The 17,685-nt window shown below is 41.5% G+C and overlaps 1 protein-coding gene across 2 annotated transcripts in view; it reads right to left on the bottom strand.

Moving 5' to 3' along the window:
* Nucleotides 1-17,685, bottom strand: part of LOC141144549 (collagen alpha-4(VI) chain-like) — a 418,531-nt gene that overhangs the window by 215,871 nt on the left and 184,975 nt on the right. For both annotated transcript variants that reach the window (XM_073630331.1, XM_073630330.1), the window contains exons 12-15: nucleotides 14,722-15,071; nucleotides 7,912-7,990; nucleotides 6,719-6,864; nucleotides 6,520-6,612 (exon numbers count right to left, since the gene is read on the bottom strand). In XM_073630331.1, the coding sequence (XP_073486432.1) occupies nucleotides 6,520-6,612; nucleotides 6,719-6,864; nucleotides 7,912-7,990; nucleotides 14,722-15,071 (668 nt within the window). The remainder of the gene's footprint in view (nucleotides 1-6,519; nucleotides 6,613-6,718; nucleotides 6,865-7,911; nucleotides 7,991-14,721; nucleotides 15,072-17,685) is intronic.

The raw sequence follows: 17,685 nt of genomic DNA, 5'->3' as shown, positions 1-17,685 counted from the left end.
GCTTCCTACTATAGGCTCCGCTTTTATTATTTTTTTCAGTGGTTTACTACCCTTTTAAAGCTATATTTACTGCCACATTTTTTTTTGTGGTTATTTATTTATGAATTGGACTTAATTTACTGTATGCAATAATTTATGGAAATGAGTCATGATCATGCGGTAAACGTTAGTGAATTGACCCCATAGTTCTATAAGTTAATACCGGCATGCATTAAATTTAAACACACAGAACCTTTAAGGCTGAAATACAAGCTAAGCATATATTGACCAAATACAAAGACCATGTGAATTCTTACTTGAATTTTGTTGTTTGTGTACCTCCACCAGATCTATGCAGTGATCCAGCATAAACTAACTTCTGCAGTTTGTCTCTTTGGAGAAATATTTTGTAACAAAGGCCAGTCACTGCTGTTCTCTCTCTCGGCACACTGTCTGGTCTTTTATTTGCCCCCCTGTAGTTTTCTACATGCAGTCTGTAGACCCAGGAGGTATCCACAGTCTATATGCAGCCTAGAGATCATGTCATCACGACTTTTAGAAAGTAATATCTAGGCGCATAAGGTAGGATTATATACCGTGTGGTCATTGAAGTATACATTCAATTGAAAGTTTTTGTGTCCAATTTTAAGTTAAGAAAAAAACACATACATAAATACATTTCCAGCTGTATGACAAAAGCTTTAATATTATCAAAAGGTACTCAATACTGCACTTACGCTTGTAGACAGAGAACATCTGGCTTAATTTCACATGGTTACATAATACTGTACTTATCTCTCTAGCTATGCTAGCAGATTTAACAGACATGTACAAGGATGCACTGTACATTTATTATAACTCCATTAATCTAATAGTATTACACTGCACAGAAACACAGACCAGCTGCGATGAGTTGGCAGATCACAACTCGTCTACATGCAGCATGTAATAAACATGTGCAGTTTGGAAATAAATCTCCCCAAACACAGCAAAACAGCCAACTATCAGGAACAAGAAAACTCCAAAGAAAAATGTCTTCAAAATGTATTTGCTAAAATGTACAACTGTAAAAAATTAAGCTTTGTGCTAAACTGAGTGCATGGCAGGTGCAGTTGTTCTAAGTGTCATTTTCATATTAACTAGATCTGTTTTATTTAAATTAACTTTCCAAATAAAATAAATCAAAGCAATGCAAAGATATCTGAGGCTAGGTTGATTTCTTGGAGTCATTTTAAGTTGTATTGTAGGTCACACTGTCTAATACTCTGAGCCAATAGAGTATTGCAGTCACTGACCTCAAAGGCTTGAACTCCAGTCAGTTAAAAACATTCATTTTTGGTTGCTTCTTTTCCTACCTGATTCATAAGCCTCTATTGCTTGTTTAGTCTAGGGGGCATGGAATTGACATAGTTACTTACCTTTTACCTTATTCCCTCAAGCTTACAGGAGTTTAGATTTAAACAAGTATGCAAGGTGTTACTAAATCCAGTAATATGAAAAGAGTTCATCCAACCTCCCCCTCCCCCTCCGCGCAGTGCCCACAGCCTATAAATCTTATTTTTACATTAAAATACTGCCACTATATACCTTTTTGGCTGATCTGTATACCATAGTCATGTGATAAACATCCATGAATCCAGATGTGACATCACACCCACTGTGTTCCTTTTAGTTACTGGGTATGAAGGGGGAGGGAGGAACTGGGCTGTCATTTAGGATCTGTATACACGCCCAAATGTGTGATGTCAATACCATGTGACCTGAAAAGCTCAGCTCAACAAGGAACTGTTCTCTCTAGCAATAGAGACCAAACTGATTATGTGCAGCTTTACTACCCTGACTGTGTCTTATATGGCCTTGCCAAGAGATAACCTGCAGGAAGGGAAGGATCTGTTCATAGCAGATTAAAGCGCCTTTTTACACAATGCAAATGATTAACCCCTTAAGTTCCACAGTGAGTATAACAAGCATGCTATTTTGCATATATAGACAGTTTTTACTGTTGCGGGTTTAGTTTGTCTTTACTCTGACATTACTGATTTCAATGTTTGTTTCAGGAAAGTGTTCTAAATTATTGAAGGTGAAAATAACCAGATAAATAGCATTTCCAGATGGAGGTCCACTATGGCAACTCCATGTTTTCCTCAGTTTCAATTATTTGAGGTACTTGCCTTGAGCAAGTTGGAAGGTTAGAAAATTGGAATTGAAATTCTGGCTCTGCATACTTGTGCCAGGAGTGTGCCACAGAAAGTATTGTAGACATTGGATCAGCCAGGCAACTAGCATATATTGAGGTCAGTCAATCACAGCTTCTATATTCCCTCAAAATAGGTTTCCTTAAAAGTGTATCTATAGCCCAAAATCTTTTCCATTTTGGATAGTGTAGGAAAGAGTTAGAAATCTGTTATTTTTTTTATTGTATGTGTCATATTGGGGAGATTTACCATCACTTTCGAGATAAAATAGGAAGTGAGATGAAATCTCCTCTTAGACAATTATTTCTGCAGCAGGTTTGCCCATTGGAAGATGTGACCTCTCCTTTTGTTCTGGTGACAACTGTAACATTTTGGATTCCCCATCACTTTCTGTCTCAGTTACAACAGTCATCAGAAGAAACAGAGAGATGAATCTTCTTAAAGGAGATACAGATAATAAGGGTATCTGTTTGTGGCCTTCCAATGCCTCTTACTGCGATAGCCAGCTATAAGTGAGGGTGGTGGCAATGCTTTTGTAATAAAAAATCTAAAAAGAAAGACTTCTGCGCTACTACCTAAAACTAAGTGAAATAATGAAATGAAATAATAGTGGTGATGTATTCTTAGTGATGCTGCAAAATCAAATAGTGAACACCTTACACTACTAATACACTAAAAAGGGCACAATCGTAATGGATTGTGTAAGTGATTCTGCGCAACACAAAATGAAGTAAATGAATAAATGCATAAACTACACACCTGAAAAATGAAATATCAATCCCCTAATGGGGTAGAGCAATATGTGCAGATTAAAAAACATGTAGCAGGTGTATCATAGTGACAAAGTGCTAATCAAAATAAGAATCACTCAATAAAAGCACAAAACATAACATAAACTGTGACTGGTGGGTGAACATGCGTTGCTAGGTGATCTGGTGACTGTTCGTGGTAACGGATACCCACTCGGGGCTCCCAGAACTCTCACCTCTATGGCACGATAAAAGTGCCTGTGTGCTTCCAATAGGTCTGTGGTCACTCTGGTGCAGTGATGACAATGGCGTCCTACTCCTTCCGGAGGGAGGGGGGCGTCACTTCCTCCACTTGGTAGGGCCTCTGTTCCACAGTAGGGGTGCCTATATACTTCCAATGGGTCTGTGGTCACTCTCGTGCAGTGATGGTGATGGCGTCCTAATCCTTCTGGGGGAGGGGGCCGTCACTTCCTCCGACTGTTAAGCTCCATATAGGGGTAATTGAAAAGACTCCAATAGTGTAATAAAGTTAAAGCCAATGGATTTATTAAAGGTAAAAAAATCAGCTTACATAAACGTAAACAAAAAACGCCAAACAGCGATGGGAACAGCGTTAAAGCAATACTCGCTACGTCACTTCCGGTCAAGTGACGTAGCGAGTATTGCTTTAACGCTGTTCCCATCGCTGTTTGGCGTTTTTTGTTTACGTTTATGTAAGCTGATTTTTTTACCTTTAATAAATCCATTGGCTTTAACTTTATTACACTATTGGAGTCTTTTCAATTACCCCTATATGGAGCTTAACAGTCGGAGGAAGTGACGGCCCCCTCCCCCAGAAGGATTAGGACGCCATCACCATCACTGCACGAGAGTGACCACAGACCCATTGGAAGTATATAGGCACCCCTACTGTGGAACAGAGGCCCTACCAAGTGGAGGAAGTGACGCCCCCCTCCCTCCGGAAGGAGTAGGACGCCATTGTCATCACTGCACCAGAGTGACCACAGACCTATTGGAAGCACACAGGCACTTTTATCGTGCCATAGAGGTGAGAGTTCTGGGAGCCCCGAGTGGGTATCCGTTACCACGAACAGTCACCAGATCACCTAGCAACGCATGTTCACCCACCAGTCACAGTTTATGTTATGTTTTGTGCTTTTATTGAGTGATTCTTATTTTGATTAGCACTTTGTCACTATGATACACCTGCTACATGTTTTTTAATCTGCACATATTGCTCTACCCCATTAGGGGATTGATATTTCATTTTTCAGGTGTGTAGTTTATGCATTTATTCATTTACTTCATTTTGTGTTGCGCAGAATCACTTACACAATCCATTACGATTGTGCCCTTTTTAATGCTTTTGTAATCACGTTGGGGTGTGTATTGGTCCAGCAACGCACCAGCACCTTTGCAGCCATTGTGCTATCTGCTGGGTGTCTGGTGTGTCCTGTACCTTTAAGAAGGGGTGGGCTCCCTTCAGTCCACCTGCCCTCACTTAACCATCAGAATGCATGTGCCTCCACTGTGGGGACATCCAAATTTATTGTTAGGACCACAGTTTACAGGGTGCCGTGACGTGGCTCTGTGGCTTACGCATGCGTTTGTAAATGCGTGCGGACTGAACCCCTGTTTTTAACGCGTACTGTTAGACAGGTTAATTGGTTGTCTGCAAGCTGGTGGTAAGTAGGCTTGGAGTTTTTTCCTGGGCATTCCCCAGGTTTTGTTGTTATCTAATCCTTTCCTACTCCAATCAATGCTATGTAGCACTACCCCCGCAAAAGCTGCTGGTATTTTGCGCAGGTCTTTCACACTTTTCTGCTCCGCAGCCAGACACAAGGTATTTCCCAAAGCCAGGTGCACACATACTTCCGCTCATTACTCTAATAACCAGTCTAGGATTTTTTTGTTGTTTTGTTGGAGAACTTGAATATAGCAGGATAGTCCTAATGTAACTATTCACACCAAGGAATTTCTTTCCTATTAAAACTTGACTAAAGTCCTTGCAAAGGCACATGCAGTCTTCTTCACAGCTCCACCGGCAGCCTTCTCTCTCCGTGATACCAGATCAGATGCACTGTAGACTCTCCCTCTGCCAGCTAGGTAGAATACCTGCTCTCAGATCTCCCATCTGAAGCTGAACGTCAGCAATTTGAGGCCATCAGGTTGCCCACCTGAGGCCATATGGCCACAAGTGCTGGGGAGGCAAAGCCTCTCCCCCCAGCCTGGTGTAATCCTCTCCTGGGAGTGACCCACAGCCCATGTGCTCCTCAAACATAAATGCAGGCACCCAGCATGCCTAGGGGCACCTTCCCTTCCAATTTCCCAGGGCTGTATCCATACTTATGCTGCTCATCTCTATAAGGATGCTTGAATTCGCCCACCTACAAAAGCATCGCTCTGCGCCCTGTGCGAAAAATTCCCACAATACCCGTGTAGTAATATATACAATAATGTGAAAACACACTATGGGAGCAGCTACTTAAATGTGAAAAATAGATATAAATGCAATACTGAACAAAAAAACCTCAATCAAATAGTCCTTTAAAATATTGCAGCAGCGCTTCTTGTCAAATCTAACAAAAAAAGACAAGCTTTCATATATAGTCCATACATAAGCAAGAATGGAAATGGAGGAGATCTATTGTAGATCTCCTCCGTTTCCTCCGCTGTCCCATCTTCCCGGCGACCAGGAAAGCATACAGGCACAGTGCACTTTTTTTGGCTTCATTTTAATTTACATTTGGTACGCATGTTTTGTAAAGGGAGGTATTTTTGATCAATAAAACTTTTTAAGCAGTACTACACTATGTGGATATTTCATTCCTCTCACATGGTACTGGAACCCCATATCGCATAACTGACACCTGTATTAGAGTGGTGGAGAAGCATTTTTACTATTAAAAGCGCAGTACTGCTCTATTTCTGGTGAGTGCATCCCCAAAGGGGCGATTTCCCTCATGTGGTGAAGTGTATGGTGGAAGTTTTTCTCTACAGATCACAGCAAAAGCTACTATAGTTCTCCTCCGTTTCCAATCTTGCTCATGTATGGACTATATATGAAAGCTTGTCTTTTTTATTTGATTTGACAAGAAGCGCTGCTGCAATATGCTGCTCATCTGCCTAGTCTCCACCTATAGCCCAGAATCTTCCTAGGTTGCTAGGCATAGGAACACTCAGACAGCATAAGCCTACCCGAGGACATTCAGCAGCCAACACTAACCAATCAAAGCTCTCTGTTAACCAGACAGCACATCAATTTATTTAGCTGTCTCCCTATTAAGCAGAGAAATACAAAACTATAATACACTAACCCTAGAACCTACCTTGGAGGGTGCTACAGCTAAAAAAGAGTTTGGCTACACACATAAGTAAGAGCTAACATTCGATGCTAAGAGCATACACAGTTATGATGCCTTTGTGCAAAAGGAACTGCAGGAGCCTCTTTTAGTCAATGTCCTACTGTGCAGAGGATTACAGTAAGTCAATGTAAACAGCTTCAGGTACCTATCATAGCTGTATTTAAACACAACTATACATGAATCAGGACTATTTTGAGAGGAAAAAATATTTGTTCATTTGAATTGTCTCACCTTCGAACCTGGAGAACCAGGAAGACCACGAGGACCATCTTGCCCCAGACATTTACAAATGACTTTGCAGCATTTTCTTTCAGCAACTGTGTCCTGTCAAAATACACATATAAGTTAGATAATTTTGAAAGCAAATATACAAATACATAATAAAAAAAACAGGTAATGTGTAATGTAATTATTTCAATATAAAACTTACAATCTCTTTTAGCATTATACTCGGCAAATCATAAATTCCAACACTTAGTGGATGTTCGTAGGAGAACCCTCTTCCAAACTCAAGTTCCTGTATTTCTTTAAAATTATACACACCTTCCAGTCCAACCAACAATAAACCATCCAAACCTAGAAAACAAGAAGTTAGATGATATTTTTTTCACATATACTTGGCATGACTCTGAAAAAGTGTCTAATTTGCTTGGCAAGTCTATAAATAAAGAATCTGATGTGCTTAGCATGCCACCTGCGGTCCAGTGTTCCCAATATTTCTCTAAAATGCTCCTTGTACTCAGAATGTACCTCACAGAAGGTATTGATATAGTGACACAGCATATCCCAGACAAATATTTGCCTTGTTAGCATGTCTTTGGCAGAATGCTTAATGTTTTTAATGAGTTTCTAGCACAACTCTTTGCCTTTATTTATTTATTTATTTGGTAAATCATTTTTATAGAGTGCTTAATGTGCTCACAATGTCTCTGGCAAAGTACAGAGTATACTTTCATGACCTTAACAGGTTGTTCAAGGGATTCAATATGAACCTGGCGGAGTGCCACATTTCACCTGGCATGTCTTTGTCAGGGGTCTTCAGAGTGCTCCAGGCATAGAGGTCAGAGTTCAATATGTCTCTAGCACAGTGCAGGGCACTGTGTGCCCAGTATATCCATTGCACAGTGTTCAGTGTTTATGTAAGTTCACTTTTTTGTTAGTCTATCAAGAGTAATTGACATAATCATTCTCTTGGGCCAAACTTTTTGCAATACAGCAAATCATGATTAGCTTCCTTGTGCCAAAGCTGTATGCCCCTACACCCAGCATTAGACTTTTTTTTTTTTTTATTCAAGTTTAAACATTACATCAATGTTCAGAAAAAAAAATAACAATACAAGCTGACATAAATCCAGACTCGGTTAGAATAAAGTACGAACTTAGGGGGGGTAGGGATGGCTTTATCTAAAATCGCTGTACATTAGTGCTAAATATATGGTTATACATCTTACATGGTCTCATAGATAGTAAATAGCATTAGACTTTAATGTGTGGTTTTGAATGACCTGGACAGAAATGGGCAGTTTATTTATGTAAATGAATAAATATACCCAAATGAAACTAAATATCTACCAAAATAGCCTTCTGTTTAATCAGTATATCTTAGTGAATATTTCCACAAACCTTGCCTACGAAGGGATTCTGAAGTCTTCTTTAGTGCTGCTAAAGAATCATCAAGTCCATCTGTAAAAATGATTATGACCTAGAAAACAAATACGTACTTTGCTTAAGGAGAATTTTAAAATAAATCCGAAGAGTAACTTTGTGGTAATGCACAATACAAAATATGTAGATGATGAAATCAATGCACCACTCCTAATATCAACTGGTAGATCTGACATGGAGTTGTGTCTGATTGTGGTATGGAGTGGAGTCTGACTTTTAAGCCTGACATGGAGGGTTAGCCCTTTGAAAAAAAACAGCATTTGCATGGAAACTTTTAGGGGGAACCCCATCAAGAGTGTTACATGGATTATTTTGTACCGAGTAGAGGTTTATATTAAGTCAGCGTTTGTTACTCCTATATTTATTTATTTATGCATTAGGACAGAATTTGCAATTTCTTTAGAATTAGCAATTTTATACTGCAGATACTATACAAATATACCTGGCAAAATGTATTTCTCTTTGCTATGTGATATACTTAGCTTTTATACAGCAGTTACACCTATCTAGAGACAAAAGCAAATAATGATGGAGCCAGATTCTAGAAACCTAGGGTAAAGTTATGAAGCAAATTACAAAACGATTGCTCCCTTTTTAATCAGACTTGGTGTCACAAGTTGGTAGAGACAGTAAAAACACTAAACAATAAATGAACAGATGTACTGTATAGACATGACTATAGCTGTAGAGTAGCAGTCCTTTATCGTATACATGCAGGATAGCTGTTCTACCAGTAGTGTACACAAATTTGGTCATCTACTTAGAGAGACTTGCCTACTTTTTTGATACTAGAAGCCCTATTATAGGCAAGCATGGGGAGGAGACAGGTTTGTAGCATCTACTTTTGGTCAGTAACATTGCGCTAAATATAAGCAAAGAAGTTGACCTATAAAGTCTATTAAAGTATAAGCAAGCTTCACTGGAAAAGTAAATGCGTAGGCTTCTTCATTTCCAACTTTACAATTTAATACGTATGATTCAAATTCCAGAATATTAATGTGCATACCATATGCAAGGTGCAATTGGAATCCCCAATTTCAAAACAGATTTGTTTAGCTTGCAGACAAAGTATTTTAACAGTTTAACTGAATGAATTTCATTATTAAGTATAGCTGTGTCTAAGGCCAGTATGGACATTTATGTGACACATTTTTTGTGACAAGGGGGATCATACCAATGACCAAATATCATCAAACGCAGATACAGGAAACTCTTTAGGAATGTATTTGTAAACATGCAACACATTAAACACAATAGCATAATGAAATGTAACATAAAAGCAAAGACAATTTACAAACAAATGGGTTTGTAAAAGTAAGAGTATGCTATTTTATTGTGTTTTTTGACAGTAAGTGTCAATATGAAGCCACATCATGGATTACATTTATGAAAGTGTTCTAAATTAACTATTAACTCTGGCTTTAAAACTGCATATTATCTGATAACAAGGCTGATCGCTGCCTCCACTTGTGTAACTAACCTCTATGTACAGGTGTTTTTTTGTAGATTCTATGGTCTCTCCTCCATGAACATACTCTATCTTACATAGTATTATGGCATAACTAGTGACATAACTAGCAGTGAATAAGCATATTATAGGTGTGCGAACACCAACTCTTAGCAAAGTACTGAGAATGCATTTATACTCTTATTTCCTGCTTTATTTATAGTCTCCAAGTTACATGATTTTTATATGACTCATGAATTGCTTTCATTTATTTCTTGATCTGGTATTAGTGCAATTTTTATTTTTATTTTTTACTTATCCATTAGATCCATTAGATGTTCACGTTTATTGGATTTTCTTGGCTTTTAAGTTATTCTTATCTGTGACAAAAATCAGCTGAAAGATGCACCGGAATAAATAAGCAACTGAATGGTATATATTTTATATTCATGTATTTGTATTTTTACCTTCCTTTTCTGCTGCCTAATCCACATACATACAAGTGCCTCAATAGAAATAAGATCTACATTTTTAAAAACTGCTGCCAAACCAATATTATACCATTGCCATTCAGTGATTCCATCATAGGCTGTTACTAAGGAGTAAGTGGAGACCCAGTTTCAGAAAAGCCTCCCAAAATGGGCCTAGGTTTAGAGATATTGTTCTCTGCTGTGTGTAAGCATGTCTCAGCCAACTTCTGATGCCTCTTATGCTGTGTACACACGAGCGGACATTTCGACCAGACTGGTCCGACGGACCGAATCCGGAGGACAATCTGACCGTGTGTGGGCTCCATTGGACCTGCAGCGGACTTTTTCAGTCGAAAATCTGATGGACTTTAGATTTGGAACATGTTTCAAATTTGTTCGACGGACTCGAGTCCGGTCGAAAAGTCCGCTCGTCTGTATGCTAGTCCGACGGACAAAAACCGATGCTAGGGCAGCTATTGGCTACTGGCTATGAACTTCATTATTTTAGTCCGGCCATACGTCATCACGTACGAATCCGTCGGACTTTGGTGTGATCGTGTGTAGGCAAGTCCGTTCATTCCAAAGTCCATCGGAAGTCCGTCAAAAGTCTGTCGAAAGTCCGTCAGAAAGACTGTCGGACCTTTGTTGCCGAAAAGTCTGCCCGTGTGTACAGGGCACTACCTTCTGAGTTACCAGAAAGCCAGAGTGTTACTACAATCCCAGTCAGTGATCACTAGTGATGGGTTGACTGAAGAAATGCTTAGGGGTTGTGTCATGAAGCTTGAAATACTGAAGTATTTCTCCTTTGATTCTATTACACAGTGGGGGGGATCTTCTGCCCTGTTTTAAGGCTAACCCCCTCCAGACGGCTCCATGGTCTGGAAGGAATGCATTGTTCTGTGTTTGACTGTTTGTTTATGTACTTTAATTACCCCCCGGGGCTTCTCTGTGTCATTACACATATCAGTCCTCCTATTCAAGCTATCTGACCAATCCCTGCTGACCCTGTTTCAAGTCCTCATTTGCATGGCCAAGAAGACCTAATTGAAGACTAAAGTGTACTTTACGAATGACCAATAGGAAAGTGGTTGTTGGGGGCGGGGCATTCAAACTGCTGTGTATAAAAGTGTGTTGTGTGCAGTGCATCCAATAAAAGTGAGATTCCTGTTTGAACTTACATACAGCCTGCCTGGTGTTTGTTCTGAGCTATCACAACTGGATTCGAACGGCACATAGCTGTAGTTCTAATCCCGGAGCATCGGATGACCGAACAATCAGATTTTGCAATCTGCAATCTGATTCTATAACCACAGAGGAGTGTTGGGAGAGTGGAATCGAGCGAGCAGGGGCTCGTTACATTGGTGGCAGCGGTGGGATTTGCTCTTCAGTTACTGGGACACTCCAAACCACCACAGTGAATGACCAGCTATGCAGCCTGCAGGAGAGCCACGCTGAAAGACTTACTTGAGAGCTGTAGAGGGACCGGTGGGATCATACTTCATTGCTGTGAACACATCCAAACCATCACCTGGATCCAAGCTCCGGATAGCAGTAGAGGAGAGGTACAGATACGTCATCATGGAAGAGGAATTCAGAAGGAGGTTGCGAGAGATGCAGATACAGCACAGAGGACCAGTATCAGAGCAGGTCCTGCTGGAATGGTTTGATTCTATCCGCTGCGAACTCTGGAAGGAAGCACTAGCCCGTGAGCAGTGACACCAGGGAAAAGTTCTCCCCTCCATCCATGTAAGGTACTGGTCGCAGTATGAAGTACGAATGCTGTTATTGGGGGAACAACCGAACCAGGAGTGGACAGCTGAGTTAAGCAGGCTGATCCGGGCAGAAATGCGGTTGGACGAGAGCTACAGAGCTCTCCAGTGGTATGTAGCCCAAGTGTGCCTGTGGACAGCGCATGACAGCCCCACGGAAGGCTTTGACTACGATGGCCTGGGATTGTTGTACTGGAGGCTGTCCAGGGACCCTGACTGTGGGAGTGATCGAGAGTGGCGTTTGGAGGAAATAATGGAGCAAAGAGAGCGAAGACTGAATGTCTCGGAAGTGCACTGGGCACAGGAAGATTTGGAGTTTCTGGCCGTTCAGGAATGGGAGCTGGAGATCGTCTACAGACAGCTGCTAGACTCTGCTCAGCAGCAGGGTGGGGCTCCCTTTGCCTGGGACTATCCGGAAATACCAGTTGACAACTCTGAAATCCTGGATGAAGAGTCGACAATGTGGCAGAGTAACAGTGTGCTTTGCCAACCTGCCCCTGCAGCTATGGACGTGGAGGTCTTATGGCGGATGGAGCAAATGCTGACTGACCTTGATGAATCTGTTTCTGCATTGGATGATCTTGGATGGAGGAATGTGCCTGTCCAGCAGAATGCCAGAGAATTGGCAGTGGAAAATCTGGAGATCGCTATCCCCAAAGATGAAGTGCTGACAACAGGGCAGAGCTCTGCTAACCTCTGCCCATCACTGATAGCATCTTCTGGGTTCCACAGACAGGAGAGGGTGAACCTTTATCCCCAGACACAAGTTGCAGAGACAGGGGATTTGATAGACTTTTCTGCTGAGGAAGAACAACCTGGTGAGCCTCCAGCAGAAGAAGAGCTGTTATTAGGGCCAAACTTCACTGTGCTCTGCCCAACACCAACAGCAGTATCTGTGGAGTCACAAGGAACTTCCCCAGCTGAAGCGCTGGTCACCGGACAGAGGGTCCAAGACCTTTGCCCCACATCTGTGGCGGTTCCAGAGGCTCAGGGTGAAAAGGAGGTGGTCACTTCCCAGCAGCAGATCAGGATACAGGGGGAGAAGGGAGAGGAGGTGTTTGTCGTCCCTCCCCAACAGTTAGCCAGGGTGGAGGAAGCGGTCTTTCCTCCCCAGCAAAGATCCGTGCACCTGGGAAACAGTACCACAGACATATCGTCCCAACAGCCAGATGAGGCAATGGAAAAGGAAGCAGCTGGCTCACCTCCCCAATGGCAGTTACACAGTTTGGGAGTGGAGGAAGCCAGCCTCCTGCCCCAACGGTTAGCCAGAGCGGAGGATGTGGAGTCCCCAGCAGAAGTGCTGGCAACAGGGAAGAGTGCTGCTGGCCTCTGCCCTCAACTAACAGAAGAGGGAGTTCCTGTGGTAGTGGATGGGACTTCGGTCTCCACTGACACAACCCCAGAAAATGGTGCGACACTGAGACAGCAGGATGTCAGCCATGCTTTGCAAGCACTGGGGGATTTTCATCTACTAAAAGTTGATGGGACTTCAGTCCCCACTTGTATACCCCAGGGATGCTGGGCAGTCGGCCCAGATCCCCAACAGCATGACAGAGTGAGCCCAGTCACCCTGTCTTCTCTCCAGCGGCTGAAAAGACTCCAGGGAGAAGGGCCAGTCCAGGCCTGTCCCCAGAGGTGGGCGTGTTCTCTAAGAAAAGGGCAGAGGTTGGCTGGGTAAGTAATGCTCTGTATGGAACAATTTGTTTGGGGTACTGTGTGGGTACAGGCATTAGGGGACTGGAACTATGGACTAACTTCGGAGTAAATCCGTCTGGGGTCTCCTCTTGTGTTAGTCATCTGCCGACAAGGGAGAAATGTGACAGACTGAGCCAGGACAGAGGCTTTTGGAGGGGACTAAATGCTAGCCTCTTGCTGACCGATCGTGGGCCCTGGCATTTGGGGGAACAGTGCTCTTTGTGTGCTGTATGCCTGAGGACCCTTGAGGTGGTGTTACTTTTGGATTCAGGTCCATATCCCCCCAAGAGACACAGACTCTGGGAAATTGTACTTGCCATATTACAGTGTGACCGATTCATACTGTTGGAACCTTAAGACTACTTTTCCAACATCCTCGAGTTGACTAGTTCGGGGTCTGTTGGACTGTTTTCCAGGGGGGAGTATTGTCATGAAGCTTGGAATACTGAAGTATTTCTCCTTTCATTCTATTACACAGTGGGGGGATCTTCTGCTCTGTTTTAAGGCTAACCCCCACCAGATGGCTCCATGGTCTGTAAGGAATGCATTGTTCTGTGTTTGACTGTTTGTTTATGGACTTTAATTACCCCCTGGGGCTTCTCCGTGTCATTACACATATCAGTCCTCCTATTCAAGCTATCGGACCAATCCCTGCTGACCCTGTTTCAAGTCCTCATTTGCATGGCCAAGAGGACCTAATTGAGGACTAATGTGTACTTTACAATTAACCAATAGGAAAGTGGTTGTTGGGGGCGGGGCGTTGAAACTGCTGTGTATCAAAGTGTGTTGTGTGCATCCAATAAAAGTGAGATTCCTGTTTGAACTTACATACAGCCTGCCTGGTGTTTGTTCTGAGCTATCACAACTGGATTCGAACGGCACATAGCTGTAGTTCTAATCCCGGAGCATCGGATGACCAAACAATCAGATGTTGCGATCTGCAATCTGATTCTATAGCCGCAGAGGAGTGTCGGGAGAGTGGAATCAAGCGAGCAGGGGCTCGTTACAGGCTGATTTACTAAAACCTGAGAGTGCAAAATCTGGTGCACCTCTGTTTAGAAACCAATCAATGTCCAGGTTTTGTTGTCAAATGTTAATTGAACAAGTAGAGGTTAGACGTTAGAAGCTAATTGGCTACCATGCACAGCTGCACCAGATTTTGCACTCTCCAGTTTTAGTAAATCAACCCCTTTGTGTTGACTGGAGCAAGTTAATAATATAGTTCTCCCGACATGCGTATTTCAAACCTAGAAACAATCACCTGAAAGGAAGCTTATTAATGGTAGCAGGTATATTTGTATGCTAATTCCACTATTCCAGTATATTGTTACATCTCAATGTTCCACTTTAAACACTGTACAAACAGTCCTTAGAAAACAGTACTCACTTTTGTTTTCTGTGTAGGCAAAGTCTGCATTTTTTTCCAAAGTGATTCCAAGAACTGGCCATTTAAAAAGCTGTCAACTGTTGACTGAGCTTCAATGTACTTCCTAAGAATGTCTTCATTATATTTTTCAAAATCAGATTCAAAGTGAAATGTGGAGTCTTGTCTGGGAACAGCATATCTAAATTGTACGTTTACTGGTGACCCAGAGGTACAGCTCAGGTTGCTCAGAGTAGACACATGCTGTAACACTTCAGGGAGCAAGCGGTTAAGTTTTTGTTGCAGAACAGATGTAGTAGATGGTCTAATTCTTCTTGAGTAGTCAACAGACACTGTGATGTCTATGCTGCAATCTGTAACACAAAAATGTTGAAGTTAGTATCATTAAGAAAACAACTACGGTAATTACATTTAGTGAGGCTCATATGTGAAATACTGAGAAAAAATAGAATTTAGCCAAAGAATGGGCTTCTGTAGGAAAATTATGCAGAATAAAAAAAATGGAAATGGAGAACAAAGGACTTGATTCAGAAAAGCGTCTTGGACCAAGCTGTATGTGAAAGAACACATCCCTAGCATTCTTTCAAACTTTCATGCTCCTCTCTGCTGGCCACTGGGCGATGGTCTTTAGCTGTAAAATCTGCTGATCAATTTTATGATTATATTCTTTCAGACAAGCTTCTCTAACTGATTGCACAGCTAATGTCTGCAACACCCAGCAGCCAGCAGGGAGCAAGATGCATATCTAAAGGAATGTGGGGGATGTGTTGTTTCATATAGCATTTGGGCTCAAAGCAGAACACAGCTTCCACCCAGGGGAAAAGGGAGCATACGCAGTGATAGTGGCAATTCTGAAGATGGATGATCAGCTTGTAGGTGGTGCCACTCTATACCATGAAAAGCACATGCAATCTCACACTCTGACCACATGTTTGGATGCAGACCATAGGCCAGCCTCCTGTTCACAGTTCTTTAACCCCATTGCACCCAAAGTAAACTTATGCATAGGCCTATTTCTTATGCATGATTCAGTTTAGAGCTCCCAAAATTAATGTGAACACTCGGGGCCCATGTTACAAAGGGGTGTGAGTTACTTGTCCTAACATGTGTTACCTGGTGGTGAGTGGGCATCTCTCTCCGACAGGAGAGTAACTCTGTTCCTCCAACCACCACCTACTCTGTGGCTAACCTGGTTCGCACAAATGACTTTACAGTTAACACAACTCCACTTTTAACAGAATAAAGCTCTCCACTTTCTGAAATGCAGTACTTCACTTTATTGGTACAGTAATGAGGTCAGGAATTGCTTTTAACTTTAATAATCTTTGTAAAAGAGTAAATTACATCCATAAACAGTTTGGTAATCTTCAATTATAAAAAAAAGACTTTGGCTATAATTACAGGCAACACTTTCTCTTGCATAGTTTGGACACTGAGTGGTTCTTTAACTTCAAGCTCTTACAGTTCCAGAAGGTGTGCTGTGGTGTACTCTATGTTAGGGCACACTGCTCATAATCTCAATAGGCCATAGGCTTCCAATGGTCCCTTCTCTGACATCCCCCAGATGCAGGGGTGCCAACCTGCAATGAGGAACAAACTCCGCTCTCCTCACATTGCCAACATTTTTTTTAAAAAGAACCTGGAGAGACTGCTTTTATGCCTTTTTTAGGCAAAAGTGAACAATGTTCCATCTGTCTACAAGCTGCCTTTATGAATAAGAAAGTTGAGGGAAATGACCGGATCAAAAAGGTATTTACTATCTTACAATATAGTAATGAAAGAAACATTGAGCACACAGTAAAAGCAACTGATTTTAGAGCCAATGACACAAATATGTGGGGTTTACCTAAATAGGTAATTGTTGTAGGAACAGCTCTATTTTCTTTACTTTGATTTGTATAGCTTAGCATATAAAGTAAATCTTAGCATCTTACTTAGCATACTAAGTAGGAACACGATCTGTCTCCTCCCCTAGTCAGTCCCATCCCCTCCACAGTTAGAACACACATAGGGAACACAGTTAACCCCTTGATCGCCCCCTAGTGTTAACCCCTTCCCTGCCAATTACATTTATACAGTAATCTGTGGCTATTTTTAGCTCTGATCACTGTATCTACTGGTCCCAAAAAAGTGTCAAAAGTGTCCGATCTGTCCGCCGCAATGTCGTAGTCATAAAAAAAAATCGCTGATCACCCCCATTACTAGTAAAAAAAAAAATAATAAGAATGTCATAAATCTATCCTCTATTTTGTAGACGCTATAACTTTTGCGCAAACCAATCAATATACGCTTATTGCGATTTTTTTTACAAAAATATGTAGAAGAATACATATCGGCCTAAACTGAGGGAAAAAAAAATATATATATATATATTTTAAATGGGATATTTATCCTAGCAAAAAGTACAAAATATTGTGTTTTTTTCAAAATTGTCGCACTTTTTTGTTTATAGCGCAAAAAATAAAAACCACAGAGGTGACCAAATACCACCAAAAGAAAGCTCTATTTGTAGGGAAAAAAGGATATCAATTTTGTTTGGGTACAACGTTGCACGACCGCGCAATTGTCAGTTAAAGCGACGCAGTGCCATATCGTACATTGCATATACTAAAAAAAAAAACAATGATCCTGCCTGAAATGCAGTCAGACTCTATTTTCCTTTAATGGGCTGACAACACCACGTTTTGTACAATGAAATCTCAAGCAGCATTGTCAACCCTGCTCAACTATTAACACATCCTCCTCTCTTAACTTAATTTCCATTGATTACATTCTCAGCATTCACTGCTCCCTTCTACCAGCTGCCTGCTTATTTTCCCTATCTTGCAGTGCAGCAGTGGCAGTTTTGTCAGCTTACAAAAGGAAGTTAGCATCCTAGTACATTTCGGGCAGGATCAACAAGTATTTTTAGTACTTGCAAGTATTTAAGTGGATTTTAAACAGTATAGGCACTTATTGTTAATGTTT

The sequence above is a fragment of the Aquarana catesbeiana genome, linkage group LG05 (assembly GCF_042186555.1).
Source record: "Aquarana catesbeiana isolate 2022-GZ linkage group LG05, ASM4218655v1, whole genome shotgun sequence".
NCBI lineage: Eukaryota > Metazoa > Chordata > Amphibia > Anura > Ranidae > Aquarana > Aquarana catesbeiana.
The sequence above is the reverse complement of the archived record's forward strand: the minus strand, read 5'-3'. Positions and strand labels throughout refer to the sequence as shown.